General features: G+C 40.3%; 2 protein-coding genes across 2 annotated transcripts; one reads left to right on the forward strand and one right to left on the reverse strand.

Annotated features, from left to right (window-relative positions):
* Window positions 1–86: 86 nt before the first annotated feature.
* On the reverse strand, window positions 87–7,617 carry nudt9 (nudix (nucleoside diphosphate linked moiety X)-type motif 9). The gene is made up of 8 exons (XM_014972489.2): window positions 7,447–7,617; window positions 7,044–7,322; window positions 6,213–6,302; window positions 5,883–5,969; window positions 4,681–4,792; window positions 3,099–3,245; window positions 2,701–2,785; window positions 87–2,608 (listed from the first exon to the last, which is right to left on the reverse strand). Exons 1-8 carry the CDS (start codon window positions 7,584–7,586, stop codon window positions 2,463–2,465), a joined length of 1,086 nt encoding a protein of 361 aa, XP_014827975.2. The 5' UTR covers window positions 7,587–7,617; the 3' UTR covers window positions 87–2,462.
* A 272-nt stretch (window positions 7,618–7,889) lies between these two features.
* On the forward strand, window positions 7,890–21,949 carry mapk3 (mitogen-activated protein kinase 3). The gene is made up of 9 exons (XM_014972479.2): window positions 7,890–9,259; window positions 10,733–10,915; window positions 14,065–14,254; window positions 16,203–16,319; window positions 16,423–16,537; window positions 16,643–16,774; window positions 17,591–17,700; window positions 18,930–19,047; window positions 19,280–21,949. The coding sequence occupies exons 1-8, from the start codon at window positions 8,670–8,672 to the stop codon at window positions 19,038–19,040; spliced, it is 1,548 nt and encodes a 515-aa protein (XP_014827965.1). The 5' UTR covers window positions 7,890–8,669; the 3' UTR covers window positions 19,041–19,047; window positions 19,280–21,949.
* The last annotated feature ends 894 nt before the right edge of the window (window positions 21,950–22,843 follow it).

Genomic DNA, 22,843 nt, shown 5'->3' on the forward strand with positions numbered 1-22,843 from the left:
GTTAATGTTAAGTTAAAAAATAAATAAATAAATAAATAAAATTATGATTTAATAACTCTTCTAATCAAAGATGACAGACAATGTCGTTTTGTTTATTTTCCTTTAATTCTGTCTAAATATTTTGTAAAAGGAAAAAAATACAGTACCTGACAAATGTTATACAGTTTGAACTTTTTTACATTTTCCGTGCCACAAACACAAACTTTAAGATATATCTTTGGCATTTATGGGTCGGACAAACTAACACGATATCTAATATAGTCCTAATTTTAGCTATTATGGATGAGTGCAAGTCAAGTCAGTAAGAAGCAAGTCAATGTCACAACAATGTCAGAAGAGGTCTTATTTACAGTTTACCCACATAGAAAGCACATGAGGAAAGGCACTTTAGGCCAGATGAGACCAAACCTTTTGGCCTACAAGCAAAACTATGTGTGGCAGAGAGCATACGCTGCACAACATGCTGGACACGAGCATCCCTACAATGAAACATGGTGGTGACAGCATCATGCTGTGGGGCTACTGACACATGGAAGCTGGCAAGACTTGCAAAAATACTGAATAAAACATTAAAATATTTTAAAGTCTGACTACAATCATCACATTTAACATATTAATATCAAGGATCAGAGGTTTTATTTTGCACAATCATGTATCACCCACACAAACAAAGCATTACATTTAGAAGCACAACTAGTGACTGTTCCAGCGCTCTTGGGTGCCCTCTATTGGTTCTGAGCAGTAAGCAGCTGCTCGGTTTGTTTATTCTTGGGGCCAGCACTGCCAATAGAGTAAACCTCCAATTATAATTGGACATTAAACATTAAAGTGTCTAATGCAGCCCTGACCAGAATCAGATGAAAGATTGGTCACAGTCTCCCTTCCTTCAACAGCAAATGCTATTAGTGCTTGAGTGGTTTGTAGATAAAAATCCTCTGTCTCTCTCTCTCTCTCTCTCTTTCTCTCTGTCTGCAAGAAGTGAAAAAGCATCTAAACAAGTGTGGGGAAAAAAGCTTCCTTCTCTGGTCAAACAGCAGACTTTGTTCACTGACCTGAACATCACTTGAATATTGAACAACAGGCAAATGTGTGGGTAAAAAAAATAAAAATAAAAAGCATATTGGATTTGTGGCGCCCACTAGGACTGGCTCTTATTTAATTAGTGATTTCTTGTAAGAGGCTCCAGCTGGCGCCCCATTGCAGCTGGATTCTTCGGCTCTTCCTGTAACGCCTACTGATCAGCTGTATTCACCATGGTCCACACACTGAATTTCTTTTAAACAACAGACTTTGGAGACGCAGGCTGTCAACCGAGAAACGGTCTTGGAAGACATGGAAATTCTTCAGTCCTCAAGCTTTAGTCAGGAAGTGGTCCAATCAAAGCCCAGCCCTAAATTCAATTGAGAATCTGCCGTTTATAGCAGATGAGTGATGAGAAGCAAGTCTTACCACTCAGAGCACTGATGCTCTCTCCAATTTTTAAGATGGGTATTATTTAAGTGTAATAATCTGAGCTCATTAAATAAATTATATTTACATGAAAACCTGAGCAAGGTAAATATACCAGTGAATTTAATTTGATGAAAATAGTGTGTGTAAATCTGGTGCTGCTACAGACTGGTTACTTTACTTCAATTTGTTCTTACAACAAATAATTAGCCTTCAGTACCGACAGTAGGTACTAGCCAACTGATAAAACCCCTGCATTTAAGCCAAACCTTATAATACCTTTTTCTAAACTGAAGGAGCTAACAGTAAATCACCTTAAAAGACTATTTTAATTGTCTAAACATGAAATAAGCCAGTTCCAGTAGCGGGAATGCGTTCTTTGTACAAAAACATACAATAATTTTCAGATGTAATTATAGGTAACTTTAGAGGTAGTTTTGAAGATCTTGAAGAGTTTTTAGGGTCTAAATGTTTGATAATTATGTGAGACAGTTTGAGACCCTGCAGAAATACACACCACACTTGTCAGATTTTTGTTTATTTAAATACTAAACCATGTTTCCTTTCCCTTGCCCTTTACAGTAAGGTGGAAGAGCTCAAATGGTGACTATACCGACGTAAGGCGCAAAGCAGAATTTTTGGGGGGATTCAATAAATATGGCAACATAAAAGGTCACACTTTAAATCCTCCGTGGAGCCATTTGATCAAATGAATCGAAAAAGCACTACAATCTCTGACCATGGCTTTATCATAGATGTACATAAACCTTATAGATTTTACTTATCCTCGGGTTACAATACTTCTTTTTTCTTTTCTTTTTGTTTGTTTGTTTTTCTCTTTTTGCCATGTCATGCCAACTGGTTAAACTCACTTTATGTTTTCCATTATTCAGAATATCATGAATGAATTAGTGGGAAAGCTCCCATTAGCGGTCGTGCGTGCTGAATGGACGAGAGCTCTTCAGGCTCTGCTTTGCCTCATCGTAACGTCAGAGCAGCCTTTTGTCCCCCGATTACCAGTGGGCCTGCCGCTCTCTGGCAACCAGCTCCAAGAAGTGGGAGTGGCTCGCGTAGAGGCCGAAGGACGAGTCCACGTCCACCCACTGGACATGTCCTGCGTCATCGCCAGCCTGCAGAGGCAGCTCGCTCACACTGTCGCCTGCCAATCACAGGAATATTTAGAGGACGAGTGTGCACCTGTGGTGAAGGGTTTTAAGAAAGGGTTTCAAGAAAAACGCAAAAGAAACTTACCCGCTTCATCATGAAAGTTGACGACGACCGTCTCCATCCAGGCGTTGTCGGTGTTTCTTGGGTCATCAACATATCCTTTGTAGACCTGAAAGGAGGCAGGTTTATCCAATATTGTTTGAGTACTTCCTCATATCCATTTTTGGTAACTGGATCTCTCACACGTATTCAGAGCCCTTGAACTTTTTCACATTTTATGTTAAACCCACAATTTCCAATGGATTGTATGTCACAAATAAAAACAAAGCAGAATGTTTTGGGGGGTTTTTTTGCTGTTTTTTTAATAAACTGATTTAGTTCTGGACTAGCTCTTGATATTCTGTGATCTAAACCATTCTATTGGAGGTTTTCTTCTGTTTTCTTAGCCAACATGTGATGACAAACCGTCACATTTTACTCACCTGAAACCCTGTAGACCCGAAGAGTTTTTGGATGCGTTTGTGGATGTCTTCCCTCTCTGACTGCTTTACAGAAAGCGAGTTCAGGGCTTCCTCCGAGAACTCCCGCTGCAACGTGAGGGAAACCTGTTCCCCTGGGTCCACCATCCCCTGTCAAAACCAGAATGTGCAGACCAAGATATATTTTCAGGATGAAAAAGCAAAAGGATAAAAAGAAAATGGCGTCAAAGCTTAATTTTCCTAACATTAGCCAGAGAATAAACAAGCATGAGTCGGGGGTGCCATAAAAATGTGAACGTCGCTGAATATGATTTAGAGGTGAATTAGTGATGCCACAGCTTTTCTAATGAAGGAAACGGATCACAAGCACAACTTTTTTTTTTTTTTTTTTTTTATTGTTTTTTTGGGGGGCTTTTTCAGAACATCGATTCTAATCCTGCGGGCTGGATTTGAAACTTTTCAAGGAAAAAGGAAACAGAGAGTGAAAGTTTTTGACCGAGACGCTCTGTTCCTCCACCGGCTCTCCTCGGGGATGAGTCATTTTAAAGTATGCAGATGACTCAGTCGTCATTAGCCTGCCTAACGATGAAGAAACGGGGCACGGCTCGGTGGTGGAGGACTTTGTTCGGTGGTGCGATGAGTCCTACTTACAGATTAAGATCTCAAAAACTAAGGATATGATCACTGATTTTCAGAAAATGACTGTTATGAAGGACCAGGCTGTGGAAGCTGTTGACGCCTACAAATATCTGGTCACAGTTATTGACAGTAAACTAAGGCAAACTGTGAGGCTGTATACAAGAAAGGGAACTCAGGAAACTGCCTTCATTCCACTTTGACAAAACCTTGTTGGTTCTATTTTTAATCGAGCTTTTATTGGATTGGTTCCATCTTTCCGCTCTGTGTCCTGGTTTGGTATTTTAACTCTTAAAAAGAAGAACTGCCTGAACCAAATAGAAAAACGGTCCAGTAAGTAGAAGGATGAGATGCAGCTAAACCCAGAATCATTTTACTTCAGGTAGGTGAGGAGGTTATCCACACCCATCTTAGAGAGATCCGTCTCATCCTCCGCACTGCGAGTTCAGGCTCCTCCCATCCGAACGCAGATATTTCATCATAAAATGTAAAATTAAGCAATATATATGTATATTATACAAAGCTGGTATAAAGCCAGCTTTGTTCCTGTAGCCATAAGCTTCTAAAATTCAATTTACCTTAGTTTTAATATCGATTTATTTTATTTTAATTTTTTTATCTTGTCCTAATGAGCATACTGTATTTGAGTCAGTGTTTTTTCTTTTTTTTGGTTTTCATTTTTCACTGCTTTTATGTTTGTTTTTGCTATTTTTAAGAATTGAGCATCAGGCCATTTTGAATCATGTTCTATTTATATTTATTGTGTGTCGATGTAAAGTTTTTTGTCTGGCAAGAAAGCTGACTCACCTCATTGTAACCAAATCTGTCTAATAGCAAAGTTGATTGATTGTGGATCTTGGATACTCTAAATCCCTTTATGCAAAGACGAACGGGTTTATTTTGTCTTTCTCCACAGCTTCCCTGAAAACGTCGTAAGAAAGTAGCGTACCCCTGGGATGGCCCACTCCCCACAGTCTCTCCTCTTGATGGCCACAAACTGCAGGATGGGCTTTTTGGAGGCCGAGTGATGAATCTTTGCTCCGCTGGGATCTACCTTCCATCTGCCACACAGAGTAACGCTTCAGGTCATCAGAGAGTTAAAAGAATAAAATCATCTAGAGAGACGGTCAGAAGTTTACATGCACTCGTCAGGAGCATGCGTTTAGTAATGACTTTGAGCTTTTAATTCGGCACTTGAATCCTTTATTCAGGTTGGACTAATAATACAACACATGACTGAAAAATAGAAACTGGTCCCACAGATTTTCTAAGTGGTTTTAGCCAAGATGCTAAATGCTTTATCCACATCAAATGAAGTTTTAATGTGTGTTTGACATCATTTTCCCATATAAATACCAGATATGTCCAAGTTTTAACCATCCAGTTGTTGATCTGATGTAAACCTAAAAAACATGTGGAGATGATCCTTGGTCTGCATTAGCATAGAAACTTTGTATATAATGAACCCTCAGCAAAATGCTGCCACCACCATGCCTGAAAGATAGATACAGTGTGCTTAGGTTTAAAAGCCTCACTTTGACTCATAAACATTCTTCTTATATGTGTGTTTGTCCATGTCAACAGCTGCAAATTTTCAGGTGTCCATTTTAGAGCTGAGGATTATTCCTGGCAGCTCCTGGGTTGCTCTTTAACATCATAACTAAATCGGCTTTCAACCAAAGTGGACAGTTTTTGATTGAACGGTTGGAACTGGATTCAATCTGCTCTTCCAACTGACAACAAACACACATTACAAAGGGTTTTGGGAAAGATAAAGCAGACTCACATTAAGCACTCTTAATGGGCCTGACCTCAACCGTCACAAGTTCATGCTTAAAAGCCACCATACCTTACCAATGTAAATTATTTCCACCATTTCTGAAACGAATGGCAGTTAAAGGTACAACCAGCATTAGGGCAGAAGCTAGCTGAATATGTGGGGTTCTGTGCAACTTGCTAAAAAATTATAATCTTTTAGATCTAAATTAATATGGCTTTCATGCAAAAGATGGCTGGATGGAAACTTCTGATCAAGATATGTTTCCTTTTACAGATAAAAGGCAACAAGTTTAATTAGTTGACAGTGAGACTTCTCTCCTTTCGAAACAGAACGATAATCAAAATTCTAATTTATACCTAAATAGACGTTACCTTGTGACAACAGGGTCAGCAGCATGATTGGGTCCCCATCGTCCAAGCAAACCTCGTCCAGTCAAACCAGTGCGTCCACGAGGGTTTCTAGATCAGAAACAATCAGTATTGGAAACTGGGATTTCTTCAGTAAAGATCACAAAGTTGATTAGCTGACCTCCACTTAGGAACAAGCACCTACAGATAGTCCTCACCCAAATGTCACTGTGCATTAACATTAAAGATTCTGGCGTTTACTTTTTTGTTGTTGTTGTTGTTGTTTTTGGTTCTGCACACACACTCTTATTAATCCAATTTCAGGGAAATGTTTCAAATTACTGTTAAACTTACAATGGCTTCTCATTTTCCACTTTGTATTTTCCCTCAAAGCTCGACCTGTCCACAGGACCATCAACAGCATTGAACTTTGGAGAGAAGGAACTGCAGGACAAGCAAACGGTACACAGAAATTATATAAAGATCTTGGCAAAATTATTCACAAACCAAACTTTTTCACCTATTCTCACATAACAGCCACAAACTGAAATGCATTTATTTGGTGTTTATGTGACAGACTACAAAGTAGCTTGTGACTGGGAAGCAAAAAAATAAACATAATTTTTTAAACATAAAATAAAACTCGCACTTTTATTCAGTTCAAGCAACTGTGTAGTCATGTGTAAGAAATGCCAAGGTCCAGATGGAAATGCAGTTGAGAATGTGCGCTAAGAGAATCAGCGTTCACAGACGCAAGCGATCTAATCTGACTGAACCTGAGCTATTTTAGAAAGAAGACAAAACATCTGTATCTGCAGATCGATCCCTGACAGAAACACGCATTTGAAACATTTGCAGCTTTAATTGCAAAAAAAAAAAAAAAAAAGCAATTAATTGGGGGAACTGAATACAAATGAATGACCTACTTTTTACTTTCATATTTTCAAAAAATAAAAGTTGAAAACCATGTATAGATTTGCTTCCACTTCAAAATTATGCACTACTTTGTTCTGATCCATTACATAGTATATATCACAGTTAGCATGCTGTGGACCTTGTGGCTCTGATGTGACAAACAGGGAGTACTTTTGCAAGTACAAGAAAGCAAAGAAGTGAAATGTACACTGTGTGATCAAATCAAATTATCCAGATGTTACATTTATTTAAAAAGCAAGCGTTGCTCACCCAATATCGGGATCAGCCCAGACTGGCTTCTTTAAAACAACTGGAGCAGTGTGGTTGACTGGGCTGTACTCGGGCCATTTCTGATTCCAGTCCACCTTGTCGTCAGGTACAGTGAAGCGCGTAATGGTGGACTGTGGATACTGTGGGCATCTGGATTTTACATGAGGACCTGCTGGGGAGGGCATGGTCCCGATACTGCTGGTGTAATAGTCCCCACAAATAGGTTTAATATGTTCACTGGTTCTGTAAAGATGATGGGATGAGCAAAGAACCGCAGGTCTGAAGAGGGCAACAAAAAAGCCACAGATCACACACCTACTTTAAGTTCTGGTTTATTGGCTGCATATAGGTAACTACTTAGTTTCTATTCAGTTTGAAACCGACAACATAAAGCTGCTCATACCTTGCTCCAGAGGTGGAGGCCGTCAACGGGAGTCCAAACAGAGTTATCGCCAAACGAATAGCACTTGTCCAGTGTCGTCTCGAAGGTGAGAAAAGCATTCCTTGAACGTTATTAGTAAATCGTCTACTCAACCCACTCATTGCCGTGAGCAGGAAGTACACCCCTTTGCGTGATGACGTAGGTAAGTGCGTGCAGCTGGACGCAACTTTACAAAAACGAAAGGTTTTTCGCATTGTTTGTTGGGAAAACTAGAGCTCTACAATAAAAATAGTTTTTTATATCATTGAAAGTGTTTAGCATTATGACATATTTTACTATAGCCTACATTAGAAAAATTTAATGTTATCTGACATGGAATAAAATTGTTCCATCAGTTATGGTTTCTGGACCAGCAAAGGAGACCCAGACCATCACTTTGCTACCACCATGTTTTATGTAAAGTTATACGTGTCCCATAGCGTCCTTTAAGAATGTTAACTTTGGTTATCTACCTTACAGCACCTAACATAAAGTGATTTATATTCAAATAACTGATATCTGAAAAACAAAATTAAAACATTGTCCACTTTTGTTTTGTTTCTGATGTAACAAAATTACTTTAAAAAATTATAACTGAAATGAATTAAACGTAGTTATTTGGTGCTTTTCAACCAGTTGAATTTCTGTTGTTATTTGTTTTTCTGCGTTTCTCACTCTTATAATGCAACACTGTAAACGGAATAATATACTAAAGGATTAAAGTAATTTGTAAGGGCTTGTTATGTAATGAAAGCCCTGTATAGGTTAGGTTCCCTTTCCAATATGGCGGATGCACCGACGTATCGCTTCTACAGCTAAAGCGGCGCCTACTCGCCTACACACCTACTGCTGGCTGGTGGCTGTCCCTCTAATGCGCTTGTTCTGCTTTGCTTAGCTGTAAGACCGATCTTGCCCCGCCCAAACAATGCAGCCCTGTAAACATATCCAGCGCACCTGTACGATGCCGTAGTTTTGCACGCGCATTTACGCTTAGTGCTGAGAACTAACCGCGCTCGCGCACCAAATCCATTTACGTTGTTGGTTGTAAAGAGGAGCACTACATCGCCCTCTCTGCTCCATTCCCTCCGTTCAGCAGAATCATCCGCCGGAGCTAAGTAACGGAAAGCTGGAAAACCCTGCTGAAGGCAGCGGCATTTTTTCGGAAGGAAACACCCTCAGAGAGCGGGAGCGGTTTGTAGAGAAGAATGGCGGATTCATGCAGCGATATGCCTGTCAAGGCCGAGAACTCGGAGTGCGCCGAAATAGTTGTTGATACAACTGAGCCGTCGAAAGCGATTAGTACTGGTACTGGTCTCGGCTCTGGCTCTGGTCCTTGCCCCAGCTCTGACCCTGCCCCTGGCTCAGACATTGGCTCTGACCCCCGTCCTGGACTCGACCCCGACCCTGAAGCTGCACCTAAACCCATCCCCATGTCTGTATCCAAACTGGAGGAGGCAGCGGCCCCTGATTCTGGCGTTGTCTCTGGTTCTGACCCTTCTCTTGGCGCCGATTCTGGCTCAGCAGAACCCATGACTGTGTCCGAGTCTGAGGAGGCAGCGGCCGCTGCTCCTAGGACTGACCCCGGTCATGCTCGCAACCCCGGCCACGGCCCTGGCTCTGGTCGTGCCCCCTGCGCCGACTCTGTCCCCATGGCTATCTCTGGACCGGAGGAGGCTGCGCCCCCACCTCGGTTGCCCAAAACAGACGTGGAGCTGGTGAAGGGACAGGCATTTGACGTTGGACCCCGCTACACCAACCTGGCTTACATCGGGGAGGGAGCGTACGGGATGGTGTGGTGAGTACTGTTTGCTAGCTCCCATCGCGCGCTTCCCTTCAAGCTCTTTAAAACGGCGCATATTTTCAAAATAGATGCACTTAAAACAGGGGGTGCAAAAAAACAAAACAAAACAACAAAAAAAACATGCAACTTTGCAGCAGTCCTGGTTAACAGGTCAGTTGAGCTGCTGCTACAGGCGGGGCTCTAATAAGCTGTACAGGAAGCGAGATTGGGAGTGATTGCGCAGGACGCGATTTACTTTTCTCAAATATGTTCGCAAGCTGTACTTGATCTCAAATGTGCCATAAGCCTAATTGGACCACAGTTCTCCTCTCTGCAGGAATAAGCCGCAGCATAGTGTCGGGGGTGGATTTGTTAGTTGTGGCGAGGCCTTTCCTGCTGTTATGTGATCTGCAGCCCTGCGCGGCCACTTTGTGAAGTCATCACTGGACCAGAAGAAGATCAGATAGGGGAGTGTAATATTTAAAAAAAAATCGAGATAAAAACACCCATTCATGTCGGGATGAGGCAGAGGGTAGTTTACATATTTCACATTTGTTTGATTGATGTCAGACGTGTGATGACGCCACCATACATGCAGACAGTGTAAACATCACAACCGGTTGGTTTAGAGGAGGAGAAACAATTAGTCTGCAAAATGACAGAAAAAGTTCACCTTAAACCCAGAGGAGGAGTCATCTGACTGCTGCTGGCTGGTTTGGCCACTTTGTGGTTTTATTTCAGAGCTGAGCTTTAATGGCTTAATGAGTGGTGGTGGGGGAGGATTTATTTATCTTATTTTATACATAAGATTAAGGGGAAAGGAGCAGATTTTGATGTTTAAATGATGGCGTCATACATTCATTCTCCATGTGTCATCAAGTATACGTTTTTTCTTTTTAATCATTGTTTATTTTGAGGCACTTTGAAAGAAAAAAAAAATCTGGCAAATTTTAAGGATAGAGACGCACCAATATTTTTAGGTCCAATTTTGAAGTACAAAACTGTGCAGCAATGTACATGCTGTTTGCTGATGCGTTTATAGACAGAAAACTGAGGGAGTTCTTAGCTTTGACGTATTCAGTGACTAGGAAAAAAGTAGATTTTTCTTTTTTTTTTAATCACTTATCACCAATCAGGTGGAAATTGCCTGATTCCAATCAGGCAGCTCTATATTTGACTTAAATGTTCAGTTTCACACCTCCACTAGCTGCAGAGCGGTTGTGTAACATCTATTCTCTTGCAAAGTGTCATGCAAAGCCTGACTTCGATAACCCCAACAAAGGAAGTAGCGCCTAGATAAAGCTGTGACGCCAACATCATGTCGTCGTCCTCACACTCCACGCCTTTCAGAGCTGCCCTGCGTGTGTGTGTGTGTGTGTGTGTGTGTGTGTGTGTGTGTGTGTGTGTGTGTGTGTGTGTGTGTGTGTGTGTGTGAGAGTTGTGTGTGTGCTACTACTTGTGTTTTGTCCTTCCTTTTCCTGCATTCAGTTCAGCTCAGGACAACTGGACCCAACAGCGGGTGGCCATCAAGAAAATCAGCCCGTTTGAGCACCAGACGTACTGCCAGCGCACGCTGCGAGAGATCAAGATCTTGCTGCGCTTCCGCCACGAGAACATCATCGGGATCAATGACATCATCAGGGCGCCGCAGTTGGAGAACATGAGAGACGTGTATCCTGCCACGCTCGGACGTGCGTAATTCGCTGGGAGCTGAGTGTTACGGAGATTTTTTTTTTCTTAATTTTAGGATGAGCTGAGAGGAAACTTTCAGCTAAGAGCAGTGAAGCTCAGATAGCATCAAGGTTTCTATGGTTACCAAAGCAGGTGCTCGGTACTGGAGACAAAAACCTTGGAAGAGTTGCAGGGATTTATTTGTTAGTTTTGTTGTTTGGCTTTGTCGTCTACTCTTGTCACGTTTAATTGTGCAGAGACTCCTGCGCTCTTGCACTTTTATTGCGGCAGGTTTTCTTTTTTTTTTTTTTTAGTGTGTGGCTTTGAGAATTGGGCTGCACTTCCAGTCAAGCCGCCTGCGAGGCATCCGATGAGGTTAAGCGAGACGAACACGTTAGTAATTACTTATACGGGATCCTAGGACCCCATAGAGCTTCAGCAAGCCCCTTTTTCCTGCTTAAAAAAACTTCAATATGAAACTCTGTTGAGATTGATATTGAATATAAAGTAAGCAGAGTTGGACTGCTGGAAGGTTATTGCAGTTTCAAGTGTTTTTATTATTTGAGGTTACTGTAGCAAGGCCTAGCTTTCAGGGATCACATAATTTAATTTTCTACAGAACAAAAATACCGTACGCTCTCCTTCCAAAAATTGCCTCCACATAGTTTGTTTCATTTGGGGTTTTGTAATGACTGTTTTCATTCGACATATCGTGCAAGTTTAGTATAAACTAGGGATGTGGACCAAATTTTGTGGTACAGTTGTGATAATGGTAAAAATAATAAACTATTGCTTGTTTTTTGGGGGTTTTTTTTTTTTGGCTGTGACTGCATGACACAGCATTCATAACACCATAAACACAAAAACTGCTCTGAAAAACATAAATTTTTAAAACGGGCTTCTTCAAGACGACTTGGAGTGATTTCTATCGCTAACCTGCACACAGATTATTTATTGATATTTATTGATGATCTTGTGGAGAAAATTCTAAAAACAAGGTGTCTGACAATACTGTTAGTTTTGGGGGGATTTTATTATTAATTGGACTTTATCAAGACAACAATAAATGAAAATTGTGATTCACGATAATTAATAAATGATACAATAAATACCCACCCCTAGTATAAACCAATTTTTTTGTAAGAATGCCACCATCAGCCACGTTTTTTAAAATTCTATTAATTTTATTTAACTTTTTGTTTTATTTAGTGCCAAATAAAGTCTATTTATTTCCATCCTGTATTACCACTTTTAAAACTACCATAAATAAAATGTTTTCACATTTTTAGGACAAAAATTAGATTAGCACTGATATTTATTTATCTCAAAGTAGATGTTCTCTCCGTCCCACACATTTATATATATATATATAAAAATTTCCTAGTCAAAAAAAAATATTGGAATGAATTTCAACTCCAGATAATGGGGGAATTTTAATGTAATTTCAGTTGTAAATTCAAAAAGTGTTTATTTTTTTTTCTTTTTTCCTGAAAATATGTCAATACCAAGCGAAGATGGGTTCCTCTGTTTTGCCTCCATTCAACACAGGCATAGATGAAAAAGTAAAATAAAATACAAAAACGTCCATGGACCGGACAGGGTTAATCTAACACATCACCTGCGGTGGTTAAGCTGCTTCAGTTGTTTTTCTTTTCGTTCCCGTTGAGCAGTGATGTGTGGGCTCGGCCCGCCAGCGAGCTGCTGTCGCTGAGAGCTGCTCAGGCTGCTGCTTTGTTCAAAAGCTTCATTGTTTCCAGGAAAGAAAAAAAAATGGCAGGAATGTTCGAGTCTTTCAATCTTGTCTTGTTTGATGCTCCCAGTCGGTTTAGTTGCTCAGTTGTTGCCACCTTGGAAAGGCGTTTGCTACCGAGCAAAAGTAACAACTGATGGGGTCTGAACAGCTGAGATCAACAGATAACGCTGTGAACACAGCTTTGTATTGATGCCAACAGTTGGAGCGGATCATTTTTCTTCTCTCTTTGCCAAAGAAAAGCTGCTCATTTGCTGTCTGTCGTTTGGTTTTTGGTTATGCCCAGTGAGAAAACACACAGCAGTATCTGTCATGCACAGCACAGAACAGTCTTTTCTGATCTTTTTTTTTTTTTTTCTCACCCTGCTAGGTTTCTAGTCGATTACCATGAAAGAAAGCTGATTTTGCTACTTGTGCTTAGATTTTGCTCCCAGGTTTCTGATCAGCATGTTATATGAAAACCCAGTGACGACCCCGTTATCGGTTCTCCAGTAGAATTCGTCAGATTTGGTTTAAAACAATCTTTGTGCGCTCTGAGAGGATTCCCACGGCCTTTCAGCAGAGAAATCAAGCCCACAGCATCACAGATCCTCCACCGAATTTAGCTAGTGGGCGTGAGGTGTTGTCACGTCTTCATCTTTGTTTGAAAGGGGTGTTTGTTTCTGAAAAGTCCACTGAAGTCCATCAGAGTTTTGCTAGCAAAGGATGACGATGGGAAATAATCTCATTTAATATTTTGACCTACCTTCTTTTTTGGGTTCATTGCAGAAAGTTGTCTCCGACTACAGCGTAAGCTAGCTGTACAGTTAGCTAATATCTGCTGCAGTTCTTTGGTATTTTAAAAGTAACATTGCAACAACAGTATTAATTTTGCAATATGTTGTGCAGCTCTAATTGTTACCACTTACTTTAGAAGACATTGCATGCAGCTCTGCAAGCTTTGGTTGATCAGTGCAACTATGCGTGGAACTGTCTTGTTAAATATGATGCGGCTGTTGTTTATCAGGGATTTTCTAATACTTTGCGTAACTTTTGTTATATTACTTTACATAATTTCCTCGTGGCTAAAGGTCAGAACATGAGCGACTGTGCATATGTTCTTTCTGTCTATATTTTGCGTTTGATTTTTTTTTTTTTTTCTTTTCTTTTCTGGTTTACCAGAGAATGACTAGAGGAACATAGTCATTGCAACACACGTTTCACACCGTCTGAAGCCCAACGTTTTGCAGTTTCGGGTTGAATAAAAGAGGTGAACGTTGGTCTGAAGTGAAATAAATAAATAAATTAAAAAAAAAAGAAAATAAGAAGCCCCATCATTTTGTCAGGTCAATGTAAAAAGGACGTGACTTTCTTTCTGTCAGTTTTGGGTTTGTTTGCCTTGACCCGTGCGTGTGTCCAGCTACATCGTGCAGACACTGATGGAGACGGACCTGTACAAGCTCTTGAAGACCCAGAAGCTGAGCAACGAGCACGTGTGCTACTTCCTGTACCAGATCCTGAGGGGTCTCAAGTACATCCACTCCGCCAACGTGCTGCACCGGGACCTCAAGCCCTCCAACCTGCTCATCAACACCACCTGCGACCTCAAGGTGAGTCCGGACATCCGGCGTTAAAATTTTCATCAGAGACCAAATAGGAGGACGTCGTACCTTCAAAGGCGCTCGTACCACTTGAGGTTTGCCACATTTTGTCATTTTTTAAATAGAGCAACACAAATTAGTGCTTAAAGTCCTGATCTGCGGTAAGACTTTTTGCATAATTTTGTCCGCCCATCACAATAAAATACACCGCAGCGTGTGGAGGATGCAAATACTGTGGCATTTGGTTTTGAGTTTTCATGACGATGCAGGACGCTCTAGTTCCCCCTCTGCACAGCGTTGTGCTTTGTCTTGGACCGACCTGGCTTTCCCCTGTTTTAATTTTACTTTTGCTTTAAATCTACACGTTCCCACGACAGCTGCACCTGGCTTGGTGATTTTAGCTCTTGGTCAGGTGCCGCTTTTAAATACCTCGTTAGTTTCAAGAGTTATAAAAACTTCACATTTCAATTTTTTTGTCCTTTTTTTTTTTAGCAGAGTAAAATGCAAACTTGTTCAGAAAGTTTGCATCAATAATTTTGTTTATAAATAATAACGTGTTTGAGATTACAGTAGATGTGAAGGTTTTTATATTATCACATTTTGCAACAAACACAAACATCAGTCTATTCTAGTGAGACTTTGTGTTATGAGGCAACGTGAAGCTAGCCCCTCCAGGAAGTTGCAATCGCAACCATTCGTGCAAATTCGTTCGTCGTTCTCGAATTTTGAACGTTGCAATTTTCCCCCATCACCGCAAGTTTTCCGCAGGCCTAACCAGCCACCTTCAGGTTTTCTGTAGTTCCTTCTCTTCTGACCAATCTCCACACTCAGCTGAACTTTGTCCAATCTTCTCAACTCTTTTCTAATTGAACTTCCTGTTTCATGTCATTTCTTGACAGTCAAACCTGCAAGACGAGAGCACGTGTGACGCTAAACATTTGCCCTTGTTTTCTTTCTTTTGCTTCTTCTTACGCTTTAGGCATAATTTCATTCGCATTAAGGATTTTATGTTTTTGTAGGACTGTGTTATGACATGAATAAAAAAGAAAATAAAAATTGCAACTTTGACCACAAGCCTGTGAAAAAGGTGCCTCAAAATCTGTGATTATTTCTCTTTTTGACTGCAGCAATCGTAAAATAAGACTTAAGTTAAAAAAAAGTTTATTTAACTTTTGCTATCTCAGTAAGAGCTGTTGTGGACGATCTAAAAAACTGCTTGCAGCTTTGGAGCTGCAGGTTCTGTTCTTTTGCATAAAACCTATCAAAGTTTGTGCTTGTAGCTGAGAAATTGGGGGAAATTGTTAAATTAAAATGTCATTTTGCAGCTTCCTCCCAGTCTTGTTATTTTTGTTTGCTTGAACTGACCTCTCAGTGTGTGTGTGTGTGTGTGTGTGTGTGTGTGTGTGTGTGTGTGTGTGTGTGTGGTGTATAATCCACAGAGGTCTTGTGAACATTTGGCATTCAACCATCAATCCCTGGATTAGCTGATCATACGTGAGGAATGGAGCACAAAGGAAGCGTTTCAAAGCAGCGTGTTGCCAAAGTCTGACCTAATCCTAGAGCAGCTGTACAGTTGTGACTTTGCTTTCTGGCTATAATGTGCAGAAAACAATAAAAATAGATTTGCACAGCAAACAGGGTAAGTTAGGAAGAATGAACCGTCATGTTTGCACCTTTTATTAAAAAAAGGTTTGATGTACTTGCGTTGTTCCTCTTATTAAACCTGCTGCTGCCTCCTAGTGAACTCCATTCCTTCTCGGCACATTATCCTGCTTAAATGTTGCCGGATTACGTGCATGTTACACAATTTACAGGACTTCAAAAGTGGCTTTATTAATAAAACGGGAACTTATTAAGAAGCGGTGTGTGTCCCCTGGCTGGAGCTTGGGAATTAGTTTGAAAATAGTGTAAGAACTGATTTGTTTTTTGTTTTTTTTCCTTTTTGTTTCTTTCTCAGATTTGCGACTTCGGCCTGGCTCGGATAGCCGATCCAGTTCACGACCACACCGGTTTCCTCACGGAGTACGTGGCCACACGTTGGTACAGAGCCCCAGAAATCATGCTCAACTCAAAGGTACGAGTTTAACTCACTCACTCACTCACTCTCGCAGTTTTGGTATTTGACTGGCAAATTAGTATTCAATTGCACGGATGTTTTATTTTTTTTTTCTTTTCAGGGCTACTCAAAGTCAATCGACATGTGGTCAGTGGGCTGCATCCTGGCTGAGATGTTGTCCAACAAACCCATCTTTCCTGGGAAACACTACTTGGACCAACTAAACCACATACTGGGTGAGACTTTTTTTTTTTTTTTAAATTAACTGTGCAGTCATGATGGGGACAAAAAGCAAAAAATTTTTAAAAAGGAGCTGTGCTGAATAACATCTGTGTGTGCAGGCGTACTTGGCTCACCGTCCCAAGAAGATCTGAACTGCATAATCAACCTGAAGGCGCGGAACTACCTTCAGTCCCTGCCCCAAAAGACCAGGATTCCCTGGGACAGACTCTTTCCGAAGGCAGATCCAAAAGGTAAATCAGCTTATTATGACTACTGCGAATGTTTGAAAAGACCTGGAAAATGGGGATATTCCACAGGAAAGTTCGTAAGTTTGTTTTGCAGCCTACATTGTTTAGAAATTACTGTCATTTGAAAAGTAGGTCAGAGTAATGAAACCACAGCCTGAAAACATAATATGAATCTGCAGAGAGAAACTTAACATGCATAAAGATTCACTTGTGTTACGTTTTTATTACGTTAAAGTTTAAACAAGCAAACTGTAGGTGAAAATCTGATTGTTAAACAAAAACAAAAACTCCTAAGAAACGTGTTGCTAGAAAGCTAATGCTGCTTGTGGGGATATTTGTCAGTCAATAAAGTTGGATTGTTTTATTGGAAAACACAAAGTTTACTGCAAACAAGATGCATTCTCTGGGATCATGCAGCAAAAGATGGATCGACCACAAACGAATGTATAAAAAACTGATTAAATGAAATTAACTACTGCAGTAAAATAAAATGCATCATTTTAACATCTTGAGGAGGAAAAGCGTTCAGCGGTCGGTTCGTTTTGTCATCCAATGTGGTTTGTTATCTGCGTCCATTTAGATTCAGGAACCAAACGCTGTGACAAGTTTCCACATTCAGGTTTCCTACACATATAGAGACTTAATGAAGAGGGGGGAAAAAAACAGACATCTGGAGTTTTATGATGTTTTAAACATTTGAGTACTGACAAGCTAAACATTTTTCTTACTGAATTAATTTTTTGCATGAGTGTGTAGAAACTCTGAACATTTGCTAATGGCAGAAGACGGTTAATGACGACTCCTTGTTCTTCTCTGAAGCCTTGGACCTGTTGTGTTGCATGTTGACATTTAACCCCAACAAACGCATCACCGTTGAAGACGCCCTGGCTCATCCCTACCTGGAGCAGTACTACGACCCCACCGATGAGGTACAAATACGTCTTAAAACCAAAGTTCATCGCAGAGCGAAGGTTAGAGAAGCGACTTTGTACTGGAGTTTAAACTGCTGCGAAGCCTATGGAAGGTAGTTGCGCTCTAGTTGCCGCAAGAGGAAGAAAGTTGATCATACTTGTAAAAGGGCGGGCTTTGTTGGTTTTGTTTTCAGTTTGGTTTTATTGGTAGAAAAAAACCCTGTTGTTCACCACAGGTGTTATCGGCTACTTGTAACAAAAGTTTAATGAAAATAAATGAATAAATAATGATGGATCAACTGCAACACCAAAGTCCCCTACCTCCGTTGTGCAAAATAGTGACGGTGGATGGAAGCAGCTGAAAGTCTTTTTTTTTAAAACATTAAGTCATTGTTTAGTCCATTTAACTAAACTAGGAGACTTTTATTCATGTCACTCAAATTCTGTGCATTTTTTTTTCTGATAAGCTTTTTTTAAATTTTATTTTAAACTTCACTTCAAGCTGATCCTGTGTAGTGTGGTAAGAAAGGAAATTACAAATATAAATGGACTGTTTTTTGTCATTTCACTTAAAGTGTTGCGGGTGAAGCGAATTATTTGTAGTGTGTGGCTGCTAATTTAGTTTAACTCAATCCACATTTCACTAAACAGAACACAATAAGTGTTTTCTAACATAAGAAAACTTGTGATAACACCTTCGGCTACCTTAAAGGTCTGGCTGTTGACCTTTCGAGAGCCATTTGCTGTCACCATGGCAACAGAACCATGTCCTCTAACTTCCTTAAAGCCAGTAGTCCAAAAATCGCTCAAACCTGGGGCTAAATGCGTTTCCAACGGAGGCTGTTTCTGATAGGCAAGGAGAAATGGACCCTTTTCTAACTTTTTGCTGTCATGAAGCTGTCTCGCATATGGAAGATCTTCGGGGAGACAGGAGTGCTCACTTCATCCCTTTTCTCTATGTTTCCCACAAGCTGCCACACGCTCCTGTTAGAAAGAGAGAAAATAATCTGCTTTCTGCGCTGTTGCCCTCCAGGCGCCCTCAACCACGTTCGTTAGTGCACTTTTAATTTTACAGAGTTGTAGTTCAAAGACTCTTCTTGTGTCAGAAAAGTGGATTTTGGACTTTATTTTAAAACGAAGGACTTGGATTTAACTGTAAGCTGTTAAAGTCACTAGTTGCCAATTCTTAAACCAATCAGACTCTTTAGCTCCTGTTTTGATCCGTGTTGTGTGCGCTCTGGTGTTAGCCCGAAGCGGAGACGCCATTTGACTTCACAACAGAACTGGACGATCTTCCCAAGGAGACGCTGAAGGAAATGATCTACGACGAAACGGCTCGTTTCCAGACAATCAGCTGAGGCACAGGTACGTGACAGTCAGCCGCATGCTCTCAGTGGTCATCTTACCTGGATTTAAAGTAAAACATGTCTGTTTTACGTGGATATTTTGCTGAAAAGTTTGTGAACTTACAGTAGGGGGGGAAAAAACAAATTTAAAATTAACATCTTAAGTTGGATGAAGGCACTTCTTAATTTATAATTTGCATAAAAGTCTTGATGTTTTGGATTATTCTATTTCCTTTGTTCTTTCTTTGCAGTTTTGCTGAGTTATTGCAGCAACGCTTGGAGCCAGAAGACCCCGAACGATATGCTAAAACAAAAGAAAAGTGCATCCTGAAGAAACCGACAAATATAAACATTAACCTGCTTACCTTTGCATTTCCACAGCAAGACGGAGCTAAGTATAAATATGGGTTGCCGTTACCGAGCAGGGTGGACTGTCAAATTCATGCCGTTTCCGTTTTGTCCATGTTGGACTCCTCACTCACCTCAGATATAATTTTTCCCCCTTGTTTTTAAGCCCATTTTTACTGCTCCGGCTTGTCTAGCACCTTCTGCGGTAACTCCTCTCCTCACCAACGCGTATAAACCATCCTACTGTATTAACCAGCTCCATAACGCTCCTGATCTATGAGAACGAGTTACAGCTTTGAATATTTGAGGGCTTAAAGAACCGGGACGGGGATGCTAACCGGGTGTGTGCATGTACGTACAGAATATAATGGATTTTCTAGTTTTTTGTTATTTTTTTAAATGTGGTTGTCAGTTTTTATTTGTAAGGGTGTATTTTTGAGTCTTTTTTTTTAGTTGTTGTTTTGTGTGCTTCTGATTTTTTTTTTTTGTTGTTAGTTTTTATTTTTAGACAATAATTGATATTTTTAGTGGCATGTTGTCAGGATTTCTTTACCGTTTCTCCTTTTTCTGTACAAAAACCCAGCTGAATGCATGCATTCCTGAAAATGAGCAAAGGTGCAAAGAGACCCCTGGGGGTGACAAAATTGATGCACAACTCACCCCAAGGCCAAGCACACTGAAGACTCCCACATGGTTTAGCAACATGACACATACTGGATGAAATAAAGATGAGGAAAAAAATGCCCACCGGTTCATTAAAATATTGCAGCTGTGATACCAAAGTCCTTTTATTTTCTATTTTCCCCCCCCAGAAACTTATCCAGTTTCTCTCTGTTGAGTAATTCTTCTTTTGTTGTTGCTCTGCTCTCTAAGCTACACCCAAATCATCAGCAAGGACTGACATGCATGACTTCTATGTTCCTGTATCATTACATTCCTGTAACAAAATTGTCAACAATGACACTCCATCATGTAAACAAGCAAAAAAAAAAAAAAATCCTGCCTGTTTTCACTTAAGATTATTTATTTGTTTATTTAATGAGGGGTTTTTTGTTGTTGTTGTCTCTCTGAGTCTTGGTCCTTGTACCTCAAAAACTGAGAGAGGCAATGTCTTTTCCCACGATTCGTGCCGCCGTGCATTCTTGCACAACAGCGTGCGGTGAAATTTACTTGGCTTTTGGTGTTACAAGTGACGGTTGTGACTTTTCATGCTGTTGCACGCCAAACTGATTGCTATTGGCCAAGAAAGTTACAGCTTTTTTTTTTTAAGTAAAGAAAAAAAACTATGTGCATTGCTTTGTAGGCCAATGCTACATATGAGTTGGCCTCTGTTGCTGCTTAACATTTGCGTTGTTCTGCCTAACAGGGAGGGTTTATTTCTTTCTTGCTCTCGTTTCAGTAACTTCCTCCGCTCATGTTCGGTGTCAGTTTGGACCGACACGCCTGCTGCACTGTGCAGCGCTATTCGATTGTATTTTTTTGTTGTTTTTGTTTGTGCTGGGAATAGTAAGAAATTATCTACTCTGGATCACTCGCACCTGGCTTGTGATGCTAATCTTCCTGCCCTCATCTTATATTTTCACATCTCTGATTTGTGTCGCTGTGCCCTCAGAAGCCATAATCTGCTCTTTTTCTTCTTCGTTTTCCTCCAAATCTCTCCATGCTTTACTCAAAGGGCTGCCTCATCCTCCTCATCCTTCTCCTCCTCCTCTTCGCCTCTCTGCTCGCTGTCCCCCATTAGTTCTTCCGGGAGCAGAACACCTGGTCCGATCCCGACCCAATCAGCACGCCTGCACTTTGTCTTTCAAGCCATGTGCCCTTCGTCTCCCCTCCATTTTTTGGAGACTATTTAAGCTAGCCTCCATCTTTTGTGTCGTACTTGTAGAGCTTTTAAGTTCGGGTTGCAGAAATGTACGTCTGTGTAAAGACTGTTTGTGTATTTGCACTGTTAAACCAAGACTCCTCTTTTCTTTTTTTGATCATCACTTACTCCCTGTGCGTTTTTAATCCACCAGATGTGTTCTTGGTGTTGCACGTAAAGGCCTCTCTTTTATTAATATCATTTCCTCCCTCTTAACACGCCACCCGACCCAATATCTTTTTTGGGAATAATGAAAGAGGAAGAATCCTGACACACTCCTGCACACACCCTCTCTTGGCCACCTGAGGGTTGTGACCCCGCGTGTCAACATTCACTGTATCTGCAAGGGCCTGCCTGTCTTAAAGTCTGTTTAAGGATGTTTTTAAATGGCTATTATTAAGTCTTATTGGTGGAATGCTTTTTTTTTTTTTTTTTTTTTTTTCATAAAAGGGAGTTCAGATTTTTTGTGTGTGTTTTCTCTTATGGCTATTATTAATATTACTATAACTAGGAGTGCTTTCTGAAGCGTATACTTTTTGTCTTTTAATTTCTCCAACCAGATTGTAAAAGGATTTATTTTGTTTTACAGAGATTGTTGAGGATATGAGTTATTGAGAGTTACAGTCTGTATTCTGTGGTATTATTAATTGATTAACAAAAACAGAATTATATAAATGGAATAAAATTAAATAAAATTTCAACATGCTGTTAACCCTGTTTTGTGACCCTTTTTTTCCCTTGTTTTGTCTTTTCAATACTGCTGGAGGTTGTTGTTCAGCAAAGGAACCAGGAGGGGGCAGTAAACACACAGAACGTAAAGTTTGCATCCTCTCCCTGTTGATCCTTTCGGGTGGATTAATAAATTTGTTATTGGATAAAAATTTTCCCCACATGCTTCAAATACAAGACCATGACAAAGTATTTGCCCTTTAACATAATTATTCTGATTTAGCTTTTCAGTCACACTCAAAACAAAGTCTTGAGTGTGACTGACAAGGATGAGCTATCTGTGCCAAATGCACAATTTAAATTAACTGTAATTAATCATATCTTTTAAAGGTGTGACCTATTATCTAGGCACAGTACAATCAATTACTATGTTGCCTTCAGTTATAAAAATGCTGCATTCATTAAACATATCTTAAAAGAAATTTGACTTCGTAATTGGACAACAACCGTTCTTAAGAGTGTTGGGCTGAGAAACATAGTCATATGATCAAATAACCTGATATAAATATCCCCTTTTTCAAAATTTCTATTTCAGCAGCCTCACCCAGAATTACTGTCAGACGCGTGAATCAAAGCTCACTTAAATGGAGCCTGTCTGACAACCTGAAGTAGGATAATAGACCTTAAAACGCAGCACATCATGGTCCAATCAACGGGACATGGTGTAGTGTCCTGGGTCACAAAAGTGTTGCGCTCGTCTTCCTTACTGCACAACCCCAGGATCTTTTATTCCAGAGTATATGTCAGAGTACATTCGTTCACCCACCCTTAAGGAATAATGAGATTATTAGCTTTATAAAAGAAGATTTAATGCCACATAATGCAAAATACAACCATAAACTGGAACAGAAATACAGAGAGTCGCTGTCCCGCACTG

This window comes from Poecilia mexicana, unplaced genomic scaffold (assembly GCF_051168715.1).
Source record: "Poecilia mexicana isolate PSO_F unplaced genomic scaffold, ASM5116871v1 scaffold_8, whole genome shotgun sequence".
NCBI lineage: Eukaryota > Metazoa > Chordata > Actinopteri > Cyprinodontiformes > Poeciliidae > Poecilia > Poecilia mexicana.